General features: G+C 42.6%; 1 protein-coding gene across 1 annotated transcript; it reads right to left on the bottom strand.

The window, feature by feature from the left end:
- Positions 1 to 1,741: 1,741 nt before the first annotated feature.
- On the bottom strand, positions 1,742 to 9,547 carry LOC136759314 (alpha-2-macroglobulin-like protein 1). The gene is made up of 10 exons (XM_066714244.1): positions 9,505 to 9,547; positions 8,596 to 8,679; positions 7,726 to 7,887; positions 7,180 to 7,261; positions 6,471 to 6,627; positions 6,266 to 6,340; positions 5,532 to 5,694; positions 2,745 to 2,920; positions 2,149 to 2,364; positions 1,742 to 1,906 (listed from the first exon to the last, which is right to left on the bottom strand). The coding sequence occupies exons 1-10, from the start codon at positions 9,545 to 9,547 to the stop codon at positions 1,742 to 1,744; spliced, it is 1,323 nt and encodes a 440-aa protein (XP_066570341.1).
- Positions 9,548 to 13,122: the final 3,575 nt, after the last annotated feature.

The following is a 13,122-nucleotide window of genomic DNA, read 5'->3' as shown; positions in this document are numbered from 1 at the left end:
AAAGCTATAGTTTTGGAAGTAATTTCTGTTAATATGGGTTTAATTAGATTCCTGGGACACTGAGCCAGAGATGGAAACCCTGGAGTAGCCAAGTACAGTGGCTCTCAAAAGTATTCACCCCCTTGGACTTTTCCACATTTCATTGTGTTACAATATGAAATCAGAATGGATTTAATCAGGAGTTTTTGACACTGATCACCACAGAAAATGACCATAATGGCAAAGTGAAAAATATAATCTGCAAATTGGTCTAAATTAATTACAAATACAAAACAGAAAATAGTTGAATGCATAAGTAAACACCCCCTTTGCAATGACACACCTCATTGAGCTGTGGTGAAACCAATTGTCTTCAGTTGAATGGAATCCACCTCTGTGCAATTAAGGTGTGTCACATGATTTCAGGTTAAATACACCTGTCTCTGGGAGGTCCCACAGTTGGTTAGTACAATTCCTAACAAAAACTACATCATGGAGATGAAGGAATATTCAAATCAAATCCGGAATAAGGCTTGTCAAAAGCACCAATCAGGGGTAGGATATAAGAACATTTCCAAGCCACTGAATATATCCCCTGGAGCACAGTAAAGTCCATTATTAAGAAATGGAGAGAATATGGCACAATCTGCCTAGATTAGGCCTTCCATAAAAACAGATTATCTGGGCGAGAAGGGCACTAGTCAGGGAGGCCACCAAGAGGCCTATGGCAACTCTAAAAGAGTTAGAGTCTTCCACTGCTGAGCTGGGAGACACTGTGCATACTGCAAACAATAGCCGGCATGCTTCACAAAAGTGGCCTTTATGGGAGAGTGGCAAAACGAAAGCCATTGTTGAAAAAAACTTGAATCAAATCTCAGCTGGAGATTGGCAGAAGGCATGTGGGAGATTCTGAGACCAAGTGGCGGAAGATTCTATGGTCTGATGAGCCCAAAATAGAACTTTGTGGCCTCAGCACTAAGCACTACGTTAAGCATAACACATAACGTCATCCTGAGAACACCATCCCTACCGTGAAGTATGGTGGTGGCAGCATTATGCTATGGGGATGCTTCAAAACCTTGTAAAGATAGAGGGCAAAATGGATGCAGCAAAATACACAGAAATCCTGGAAGAAAACCTGCTGAAGTCTGCAAGAGACCTGGGATTCATCTTCCAGCAGGACAATGACCCCAAACATACAGCCAAAGCCACACTGGAGTGGCTTAAAAACAAAAAGGTTAATGTCCTGGAGTGGCCCAGTCAAAGCCTGGACCTCAATCCAAATGTGGAATATGTGGAAAGAGTTGAAAATTGCTGTTCACCAAAGGTCCCCATCCAACTTAATGGAGCTTAAGCAATTTTGCAAAGAAGAATGGGCAAGAATTGCTGTGTCCAGATATGCAAAGCTGGTAGAGACGTTTTCACATAGACTCATTGCTGTAATTGCTGAAAAAGGTGCCTCTACCAAATATTGACTGAAGGGGGTGATTACTTATACATTCAATTATTTTCTGTAACTTTTGTTTTGTATTTGTAATTAATTTAGAACAATTTGCAGATTTTTCATTTTGACATTATGGACATTTTCTGTGTTGATCCATTCTGATTTCATGTTGTAACACGATGAAATGTGGAAAAGTCCAAGGGGGGTGAATACTTTTCAGAACCCCTATCCCTAGATGTTTTTATATGTGTGTGTGTTTATGTGTATTTGTACGTACAGTGGCGGTAACCTTCCCACTTCTCTCAGTGTGCAGGGCCATTAACCAGCACAAGAACCATGTGGAGAGATATGGAAGTACGTTACGTTAGCAAAGAGTCTGAGGTCTCTGTTCTGGCTGCTGGTGTTGTATTGCCGATAAACCTTCAAGGTCAGGTGGAAATTGACAAAGTCAGCGGGAGGGGGGATGTTGTAGTGGAGAGCGATCTGGAAGGCAGATTGGGAGAAGAGTGAGGGGCATAGAAATGACCAGGAAACAGGATAATTTTTTCACCATTTTGATGTATTCCAGGATTAGAGTGGGTCTAGGGTTATGTTAGGTACTAAGATATTTTAGCTACAATTCAGGGATGGTCTTCAGTTTCAGTGTTACAGTAACCATACAAGCTAGGTAAGGGTTACAATGACATGGGCCTGTGAGTTACCTGGAGGAGGGAATATGCACTGACCTGGATCGACGCACAGCCTGTGCCCTCTGCCTCCACACTGTACACCCCCAGGAGGTCCTGCAGGTCCTTCTCCTGGTACAGCAGGCTGTTGCTTTGGTCCAAAGTGAAGTGGTGGTGTTCTCCCCCTGTTGAACGCACTGTCACCGAGCTCAAGCTCTCTTTGTTGAATGCCACGGCCCCATAGAGAGACAGGGCCTGCAGAGCTACCACTGTGTCCTGTATACACATACAACAGAGAGGGTCACTCCTTTACAGGTATTAACAACAACCTTAAGACAAGTGTCTCAGATCCAAGATGGGGCGGAAACTGCTATCTTTCTTGGGCACTAGGAAGTATGGGGAATAGAATCCCTCGTGCTGCCTCGCACACTGCAATGGGTCCATCACTCGTGTCCACACCACCCCCAACCAGTGTTGCCAATTGTCGAGTTGCTTGGGGGTATAGGGGTGGGCCAGAGACTGCTGGAATTTCTCATCACCCCCGACATGTGTCCAACAAAGTGCGATATGTATCGATAGGTATCAGTGGTGACAGGCGTAACCCCACCCCCTTTGGGCAGTACTTATTCGAAAGATAAACAGCTGATCAGTGGTACCTGTGTGGAAGAGAATCCTCCATAGTGGTTCTGATGCTTGATCAGCCAGCTAACAATCCTAGATGCGTGGCCCAGGTCAGAGGAGGACAGGGGTTGGTGGCTGAGGAGTGCCAGCAGAGTATAGGAGTTCATCTCTACTGACAGGGAGTCAGCTAAGATGCACAGCAGCACGGAGAGAGGGAGAGAGAGAGAGAATTATGTTGAATTATGTTGGAGAGGGAAAGAGCAACATTTGTTGCAATTAAACCTTGATTATATGATATAGGATGTTCACGGCATGCAGATTTCTGTTATTCTGCGCAAACATTGATCAATTTAGCCAATGGTTTAGAATCTTCTGAATCTGCAGATTCTGGACAGAATTGTGAAAGTCTGTGACTTGTGAACGCACCCATAGAAAACACTAGTACAGATTATTGTTTGAATTAATGTTCTTTTTCCTTTTTTATATTATTCTGGATTCAAAATACATGTATAAATAATAATAATACCATTGGTACTACACCTGAATCTTTATTGCTGTTTGTTATAGGCATGACACATATTCATAATTGCATTGCATAATAATGTAGCTGAGATGCAGTGCTGTCACTTTTAGTAGAGAAAATAGGTACCAATAATAGTATGTAATCTTTCCATTTAGTATACACTCACCTAAAGGATTATTAGGAACACCATACTAATACTGTGTTTGACCCCCTTTCGCCTTCAGAACTGCCTTAATTCTACGTGGCATTGATTCAACAAGGTGCTGAAAGCATTCTTTAGAAATGTTGGCCCATATTGATAGGATAGCATCTTGCAGTTGATGGAGATTTGTGGGATGCACATCCAGGGCACGAAGCTCCCGTTCCACCACATCCCAAAGATGCTCTATTGGGTTGAGATCTGGTGACTGTGGGGGCCAGTTTAGTACAGTGAACTCATTGTCATGTTCAAGAAACCAATTTGAAATGATTCGACCTTTGTGACATGGTGCATTATCCTGCTGGAAGTAGCCATCAGAGGATGGGTACATGGTGGTCATAAAGGGATGGACATGGTCAGAAACAATGCTCAGGTAGGCCGTGGCATTTAAACGATGCCCAATTGGCACTAAGGGGCCTAAAGTGTGCCAAGAAAACATCCCCCACACCATTACACCACCACCACCAGCCTGCACAGTGGTAACAAGGCATGATGGATCCATGTTCTCATTCTGTTTACGCCAAATTCTGACTCTACCATCTGAATGTCTCAACAGAAATCGAGACTCATCAGACCAGGCAACATTTTTCCAGTCTTCAACTGTCCAATTTTGGTGAGCTTGTGCAAATTGTAGCCTCTTTTTCCTATTTGTAGTGGAGATGAGTGGTACCCGGTGGGGTCTTCTACTGTTGTAGCCCATCCGCCTCAAGGTTGTACGTGTTGTGGCTTCACAAATGCTTTGCTGCATACCTCGGTTGTAACGAGTGGTTATTTCAGTCAAAGTTGCTCTTCTATCAGCTTGAATCAGTCGGCCCATTCTCCTCTGACCTCTAGCATCAACAAGGCATTTTCGCCCACAGGACTGCCGCATACTGGATGTTTTTCCCTTTTCACACCATTCTTTGTAAACCCTAGAAATGGTTGTGTGTGAAAATCCCAGTAACTGAGCAGATTGTGAAATACTCAGACCGGCCCGTCTGGCACCAACAACCATGCCACGCTCAAAATTGCTTAAATCACCTTTCTTTCCCATTCAGACATTCAGTTTGGAGTTCAGGAGATTGTCTTGACCAGGACCACACCCCTAAATGCATTGAAGCAACTGCCATGTGATTGGTTGGTTAGATAATTGCATTAATGAGAAATTGAACAGGTGTTCCTAATAATCCTTTAGGTGAGTGTATATATATATAGATAGATAGATAGATAGATAGATAGATAGATAGATAGATAGATAGATAGATAGATATAATTTATGAAGTGACTCAAATAATGTACTGATTAGGGCTGATTAATAAACCTCCCTTGATCTATGTCCTTCCACATGAATTCGCAGACCAATACAGTTTCCAGGGGGTGTACAATCACATTAAAGTTCACAGGTGCTAAGAAGAGTGGTCGGCAGAGATGCAGAGGAAAATGCTGTAATTTCCTCTGATGTCCACAGGGGGGCACTGCAGACACAGATATGCTGCCACAGTAGGTTGCTCTATGGTGACTTGCTTCCCCCTAGTGGATAAATACAGCATAAACTCCTAGTACTCAAACTTGAAAAGAGGCTCAAACAAGACACCCTGAGTGATAGTGAGTCCAGACATGAAGTAGACTGCAACGATGCAAAAATGAACTGAAACAAATGTAATTTTAACATCATTTTAAAATGAACAAAAATGGTGCCTATACCAAATATTGACTGAAGGGGGTGATTACTTATGCATTCAATTATTTTCTGTAACTTTTGTTTTGTATTTGTAATTAATTTAGAACAATTTGCAGATTATATTTTTCATTTTGACATTATGGACATTTTCTGTGTTGATCCATTCTGATTTCATGTTGACAAATGTGGACCAGGCTTTTATCTCACACTCCAGTGCAGTCGCCAGTGTTTCCAACTGAAGGAGTGCTGGGTCTGCAGCCCTGGTTCTGGAGCTCTGGATCTACTGAAAGGTTTTTATTGTAACCATGCAAATCATGGAATTGACTATTGGCTTATGTAGTCAAGATGCATTTGATCTTGAACCACTGATTGAAGACACCTGTAAAGGCAATTGAGTCTTTCCAGGAGCAGCGCTTATGGACAGTGAGCCTGGTCTTTACCCTCAGTGGTGTCCAGCACATCCACCTTGGCGAGAAGGCTGGCCCTGGTGTCCTCCTCTCCAGCCAGGGTGAAGGTGTAGGTGAGCAGAGCAGCAGCGTAAGTGTTGGTCAGGTTGTGGACTGCAGCCCTCAGGCATGACAGACTGCTGTTTAATACGGGCTCCTGAGAGAAAGAACGAGAACACAAACTGATTTCCAGGCCGAACAAAGAGTTATGTCAGATACCTTGTGTCTCCAGATACTACATTGGTAAATGTATTGGTAATAACAATGTACTGAAGGTAAAAATGAATAAAAATGGCAATATATTAGCAATCTTGTAAAAAAAATATTAAATGGAAGACCAACCAACTCTTTTATTAGCACATCAGCAACCCACATATTCAGCACCAGACTGAACTATTTGCACCAGGACAGAGCTACTAGCAGCTGTTGACCAATTCTGAGGTCTATTATATACTCCTTTTGCAGGTTTATCATATGGAACTCCAGCACATCTTTACTCTTCATGTTTTACTCACTCTATCGTCAACTGTATTTTGTTATATTTTCAAAAATCGCTTTCTTCCATGTTGTCTCTGGATCACAGATAAATGGGTAAATGTTCCCAAGAACCCCAGAGAGAATACGGTTTCCGGATTCTGTTCCGGAGCTGTAAGATGCGAACGAGGGCCTGTGGGTGAAATGAGAGAGATGGAGAGAGAGAATGGAAGAAATGATAGAAGGACACTCACCGACACAGAGGTGTTCAGTTCCAACATGGCGGCAGCGATGTAGGCAGTCAGGGTCACCTCATCACTCACTCCACCCTGGAACACACAATCCACACTGCTTCACACACGTGCTCTGCAGTATCACTTCAGCATCCTTGTAGAAACACATTCCGTCTTCTACTCTTCTTCCATTCCCAGTGCCTCTAAATACCCCTCTTTCTCTGACCTTCATTCTATTGTTGAAAAGCTTCCCCACGCTTTGGAAACAGCCATTATTTTCCTGTCGCGCTTCCAGCCAGGCCTTGGCACTCTGGATGTTGCTGGGATCGATGAAGATGTAGGACTGGGCGCCACCGAATGACTTCATCACAAATGCGGTCAACCTGAAGAACGGAGGGCAGGCTGGGTTAAAGTCCACACAATCCACAGCAGAGCAGTAAAACACTCATGCAAGCTTTTTATGTGAAGAGAGCATAAATTGCACATGTTAAAGCAGCGTTTTGATCATCAAAATGTAATGCGACCGCCATTTTCAAATTTTAATCCCACTACTTGGTGATGGGTTTCCACTAGCAAGAAGCAAGAAGCTTGATGTAAAAACAAAACAAAAAAACTACAGAATTTGCATTCCAAGTCCATTTCAAGTCTTTAATTTTGAAAAGTAGAGGCAATGTAAAACAATAATTGATTAAGTTCATAAAGCTTGGGTTCAGAGATCAAAACACTGCACAGATAATCAACGGATATAGATATACCTAACAAAGAAAAAAAGACAGCTGGTCAAGTATCACACTTCAACGTTGACTACTTCTGCCTAATTATCTAACTAGTTCTTGATGTCCTACCCCTGATATATACCTACTATTCTATGAGGATTTATTTCTGCTGCAGCAGCTTGAGGGCACAGTGGTACACAGAACAGCCACAGAACTCACCATGTATTTCCTGAGCTGTCTGACTTGCCAAAAGCGCTATAAGATCCGTCATTATGCATGTAGTTGAGCTCCTGTTGGTAACCTTTACCAGGGTGATTGAGAGAAACAAGTTTTTCATAGTTTTAGTTCAGAGTAATTCAAAATTGAATAACCGGCTTGGCGCTTCAATTGTTTACATGATTTATAATGCATTAAGTCAGGTCACTCCCCCCCCCCCGACCACTACAACTATGTGCTCCAAGCCCCTGTTTGGGAAATGGTGGGAAAGCTGTCTGTATGGCTCACCGGGACACACTTAGGAGTTGCTGTAGTTGCTGATTAATTGGCATCTTTCAATTAATTACTTGATGAGATCCAAGTAGGGTGGATAAGACCAGCTTTAAGTTTATTGCTGAACCAACATCACAGTAAAATCACAGGTCCTCTTTGGTCAAAGTTGTTTTAGCGGTTGTGATCACTTATCAAACAGGGTTTACTGCTTTTGAAAGCTACTCACTAGAGAAAGCTGAGGTTTTTGTGTGAAGACTCACCCAGACCCAGACTCACCGCTCATCAGGTACTCAGAGGCCTGGGTCAGCTGTCCTGTGCTCTCCAGGTACTTGAGGATGTAGATGTTGGGGGCGAACTGCACCATGTTCTGCTCCCCACAGCCATAGGCCATCACAAGGAGGCTGTCCAGGTTTTGCAAAGCCCGGCCCAACAGGTCCCCTGCAGACAGGAAGGGGGAGAGATTAAAAAACAGGACCTTCATGGCTCTCCTATATATTTCGCTTATAAGTCTTCGCCTTAGTCTAGGTCCTGTGAAATTGGACTTATGTAAAACCTTCCGATAACACCGTTGCACGAAACAAAATCCTGCAGGTCCCACATTAGCTCTGGCTTACCAGTTGTTGATAGGTCTAGTAAGTCTATTAATAGTCAAACTTCCATTACTTTGTATCTTGTTTATGTAGCTAAGTATTGGAACAATTTTGTGGAGCTTTTTCATTCTCCTGTGTTATTTCTGAATTAAAAATTTATATGAGAAGGGTTTTGCCGATCTTTAACTGGCATAGGTGCTGCCATGTTGGTTTCATGTCAGTTTCTATAGCAAGAGATACCTTTTTCCCATTTAAGCCTGGTGTAGACTAGGCTTAAAAAATTACTTAAATTTGAGACCAAACAGATTTTATTTTTCTTCTGTGCAACAGGCCAATTTATTTTTGGGCTTAAATTTAAAACTAAGACCAAAACATTTTTCTTAAAAGCATTTAAGACCTTTTCTGCAACCGGCCCCAGGGCTATGGAGGGTGACATTGAACAGCAAGTAGAGTATCTGCATTATGCTTCCCTATGCATTGCTGCCATTGCCATCTACACACTTGTTTAGTTATGATGAATGAGTGAGTGTAGCTGTACGGTGCCTGTGGATTGTACCCAAAACAGAGATGGAGGCTCGGGCAGATCCCTCCACAATGACTTCTGGGAGCTGCAACTGGACCTCTTCCTTTACTATGCTGCCTGGAAGCACAAAGAATAGATCAGCAACTACAAACCTGCATTGGGGTGCATCTGACACTACTTTTCACAACTTACTATCAGGTGTTACTTGACTGTCATTTTTTGGGAAATTGTTAAACTCACAGTGGAACAGCAGCCAACAAGAGCCAAATGTTAGTTATGATGGCATAAGTGGGCAGAGGTGGTCGAGTGATTAATGTAATTTGAATTTGAGAATCTTAGAATGGTGAAATACAGTGAGCGGCTGACAGGACATGAATGGCAAGAGAACGGCAACTTAAGAGTTGGTTCGAAGTATGGTTCCATTGGCATCCCAGCATGTGATAAAAAAGAGGAAAGGAATAATGTGCATTTTTTTATAAGTGGAGGTTAGTGATCCATTATAACCTCTTTCCAATTTCAGTTATGTTGTAGGCCTATTCTGAACAGCAATATTAAGTCAGTTGAGCCAGTCTGAAAAACATCCCTAATGTCTTGTCAATTGGAGAGGGTTTGATTAATTTATGTCACTCCTGCCCTCTGAAGCTATTGCACGAGGACATATGTAACAGAATAAATAACATGGACCTTTGTGCAGTAGTTACAGTCAATCTGACCTTCTATCACTGCTTCATTCTAATGTATTGGGTTTGGGTATGCTTGATCAATGGCTCCTGTATCTGATGGAGCCATTTCCTTGTTTTAAAGGCTACCTGTATACACATTATTTTTCCAATGTACTTTTCCAGTGACTCTTCATTACATCAGAGCAGCACATGCATAGTGAAGGAGAAGGTCAGACAGAGGGACCAGGAGGAAGCCAGGCAAAAAGATATGGAGACTGACCTTTTGGACACAGCAGCCAGTTGTGGCTGATGGTCTTTCGCATCCCTTCAGGCTGCAGATGAGAGAAGAGACTGTTATAACTGTGCAGTATTTCAGCAAGAACAGTATCTGGATGATACCTTTAAACAGGGGTTAAATTGGGCCGGAGCTCATCAGAGCCGGGCTCCGGCAGCCTCCTTGGTGAGGGGGAAAAAAATGTTCAATACGTTTTAGCTTAAAATATATTTTGCCAAAATTGAATGAGGCTACGACCAGTACAAATCTTTGCTGTGCCCTCCAATGGTAAGGCGCACTCTCAAAGTGAAAGTGGAGCGTGTTTCTTTCTTTCTTTCTTTTGTTTTTACATTCTTTCTCTTTCCAAGATTTGTGTGTCGTGCATGCCCAGATATGAGTATACAGTGAGGGAAAAAAGTATTTGATCCCCTGCTGATTTTGTACGTTTGCCCACTGACAAAGAAATGATCAGTCTATAATTTTAATGGTAGGTGTATTTTAACAGTGAGAGACAGAATAACAACAAAAAAATCCAGAAAAACGCATTTCAAAAAAGTTATAAATTGATTTGCATGTTAATGAGGGAAATAAGTATTTGATCCCCATCAATCAGCAAGATTTCTGGCTTCCAGGTGTCTTTTATACAGGTAACGAGCTGAGATTAGGAGCACTCTCTTAAAGGGAGTGCTCCTAATCTCAGCTCGTTACCTGTATAAAAGACACCTGTCCACAGAAGCAATCAATCATTCCAAACTCTCCACCATGGCCAAGACCAAAGAGCTGTCCAAGGATGTCAGGGACAAGATTGTGGACCTACACAAGGCTGGAATGGGCTACAAAACCATCGCCAAGCAGCTTGGTGAGAAGGTGACAACAGTTAGTGTGATTATTCGCAAATGGTCTGGGGCTCCATGCAAGATCTCACCTCGTGGAGATTCAATGATCATGAGAACGGTGAGGAATCAGCCCAGAACTACACGGGAGGATCTTGTTAATGATCTGAAGGCAGCTGGGACCACAGTCACCAAGAAAACAATTGGTAACACACTACGCTGTGAAGGACTGAAATCCTGCAGCGCCCGCAAGCTCCCCATGCTCAAGAAAGCACATGTACAGGCCCGTCTGAAGTTTGCCAATGAACATCTGAATGATTCAGAGGAGAACTGGGAGAAAGTGTTGTGGTCAGATGAGACCAAAATCGAGCTCTTTGGCATCAACTCAACTCGCCGTGTTTGGAGGAGGAGGAATGACCCCAAGAACACCATCCCCACAGTCAAACATGGAGGTGGAAACATTATGCTTTGGGGGTGTTTCTGCTAAGGGGACAGGACAACTGCACCGCATCAAAGGGACGATGGACGGGGCCATGTACCGTCAAATCTTGGGTGAGAACCTCCTTCCCTCAGCCAGGGCATTGAAAATGGGTCGTGGATGGGTATTCCAGCATGACAATGACCCAAAACACACAGCCAAGGCAACAAAGGAGTGGCTCAAGAAGAAGCACATTAAGCACATTAAGGTCTTGGAGAGGATCTGCAAAGAGGTGTGTGCAAACCTGGTGGCCAACTTCAAGAAACGTCTGACCTCTGTTTATGCCAACAAGGGTTTTGCCACCAAGTACTAAGTCGAAGGGGTCAAATACTTATTTCCCTCATTAACATGCAAATCAATTTATAACTTTTTTGAAATGCGTTTTTCTGGATTTTGTTGTTGTTATTCTGTCTCTCACTGTTAAAATACACCTACCATTAAAATTATAGACTGATCATTTCTTTGTCAGTGGGCAAACCTTCTAATCGGACCAAAGGAAAGGCACCGTAGGTGAAGCCACTTGTATGTCCATGTCTAGCCTCATTGTGTGTTTTACTCAATGTTATCCTAACCAGATTCTACTAAATAACTCCAGCTCTGTCAGCGCATAGCTATAACAGATCTCTTGAATGTAGCAACTAGTTTCATTGGAGGAATTCAGGTGCACATGTGGGCAAGCATAATTTGTCCACCTTTAGCAACCAGGTTTGACTGCCCACCTGGCACTGCAGCAATTTGACATGCTGCACTTTGGATTGGCTGGCTGCTGTTCAACGTGGTGTCAGCCCACACCAGAGACATGACTTGTATGTGTACATAAGTACATCATCTATATAAAATACACATAATGGCATTGCACGAACTGGACTCACCTGGCACACACTTGAACTTTGGCTTCCGTGTTCAGGACAGTGACCATGGAGGGTCATGTAACAGTGACCTCAAACTTGGGCAGGACTGTGGGCAGGAAGTACATTTATTAGAACAGCTGCAGACCTCTTTGTGAAACAATGTGTCCAAGTGGCAAAGTGTCTGTGGAGACTGAATTCACCTCTTGTATCAGTTGTGTGTGGATTAAGGTTGAGCACTTTATTCTAATATGCACCTAAAGTCTTCTGAAATGTTGGTTCCAAGACTGCCATGGTGACACAGCTAAGCAACTGAAATGTTCCAAGGATTATAAAACAAATCACCCTGTAGTTGATGATCACATGAACAATAAAAATAGGGTTGACCATGTGAGCACAGATTGAAAGTCCGTAGGCATCAAAGAGAGCTGTATCTCCCCCCCAGAGAGACTCACCGTACTCCTTGACAGTGAATTGAATTTCATCTCTCAGTCCGTCACTATTCCAGACAGTCAGAGAGTATCGGCCCAATTTGGCTTCAGAGTTCAACTGGTGCGACAGATCCAGAATGCTCCTGTCAGATGTCTGGTTCAGCCACTGAGCAATACGGTTGTTTTCTGGATCCTGGGGAGAGGATGGTAGGAAAGGAGAGGGGGGGGTAGATGGAGAGAAAGAGGGAGGGAGAGAGAGCAAGAAGGGAGAGACAGACCAATAGGGGGGAGAACAAAGTAGGGCAGATGTTTGCTGAACAGTTGGTTCATTTATCCTTAGCCATAAGTATAGCTTCAGATTACAATCATGAAACAACCACACACACAAACACCACCATATCATATACAATATATATATTTTCACTCATTTTCACTCTTTCAATGATGTCACATATTTTCATTTGTTCTCAGATGAAAATGAAAAAAATAATATATACATATATATAGTATTTTTTTCATTTTCATCTGAGAACAAATGAAAATATGTGACATCATTGAAAGAGTGAAAATGTTAATGGCAAAGGGCCAGACACATTGCAAGAATAACAGCTCAGAGATGGACAAAGGAAGCTATCGAATGGATACCAAGAGAGGAAAAATGACCTAGAAGATGACCACATAAAAGATGGGAAGATTCAATTATAAAATGTGCAGGTGTGACAGGGACAAGAGAAGCTCTAGATGGAAATCTCTTGGGGAGGCCTTCACCCAGCAGTGGATCGTTATAGTCTGAAGGTGATGGTGATAAAAACAGACGTGCTCACATTTGTTGACACCCCTCCACAAAAAACGAAGAATGCACAATTTCATCAACTGACAAAAGTAATTGGCATCCACCATTTGCTTTTGATTTAGTTTTTCAACATAATATTGTAAATAATAAAACAAATGAAAATTGCATGGACAAAAATGATGGGACCCTCAACCTAATATTTTGATGCACAACCCTGAGAGCGCTCTGGAGCTGTGAATAC

This window comes from Amia ocellicauda, chromosome 1 (assembly GCF_036373705.1).
Source record: "Amia ocellicauda isolate fAmiCal2 chromosome 1, fAmiCal2.hap1, whole genome shotgun sequence".
In the NCBI taxonomy this organism is placed as follows: Eukaryota; Metazoa; Chordata; class Actinopteri; order Amiiformes; family Amiidae; genus Amia; species Amia ocellicauda.
The sequence above is the reverse complement of the archived record's forward strand: the minus strand, read 5'-3'. Positions and strand labels throughout refer to the sequence as shown.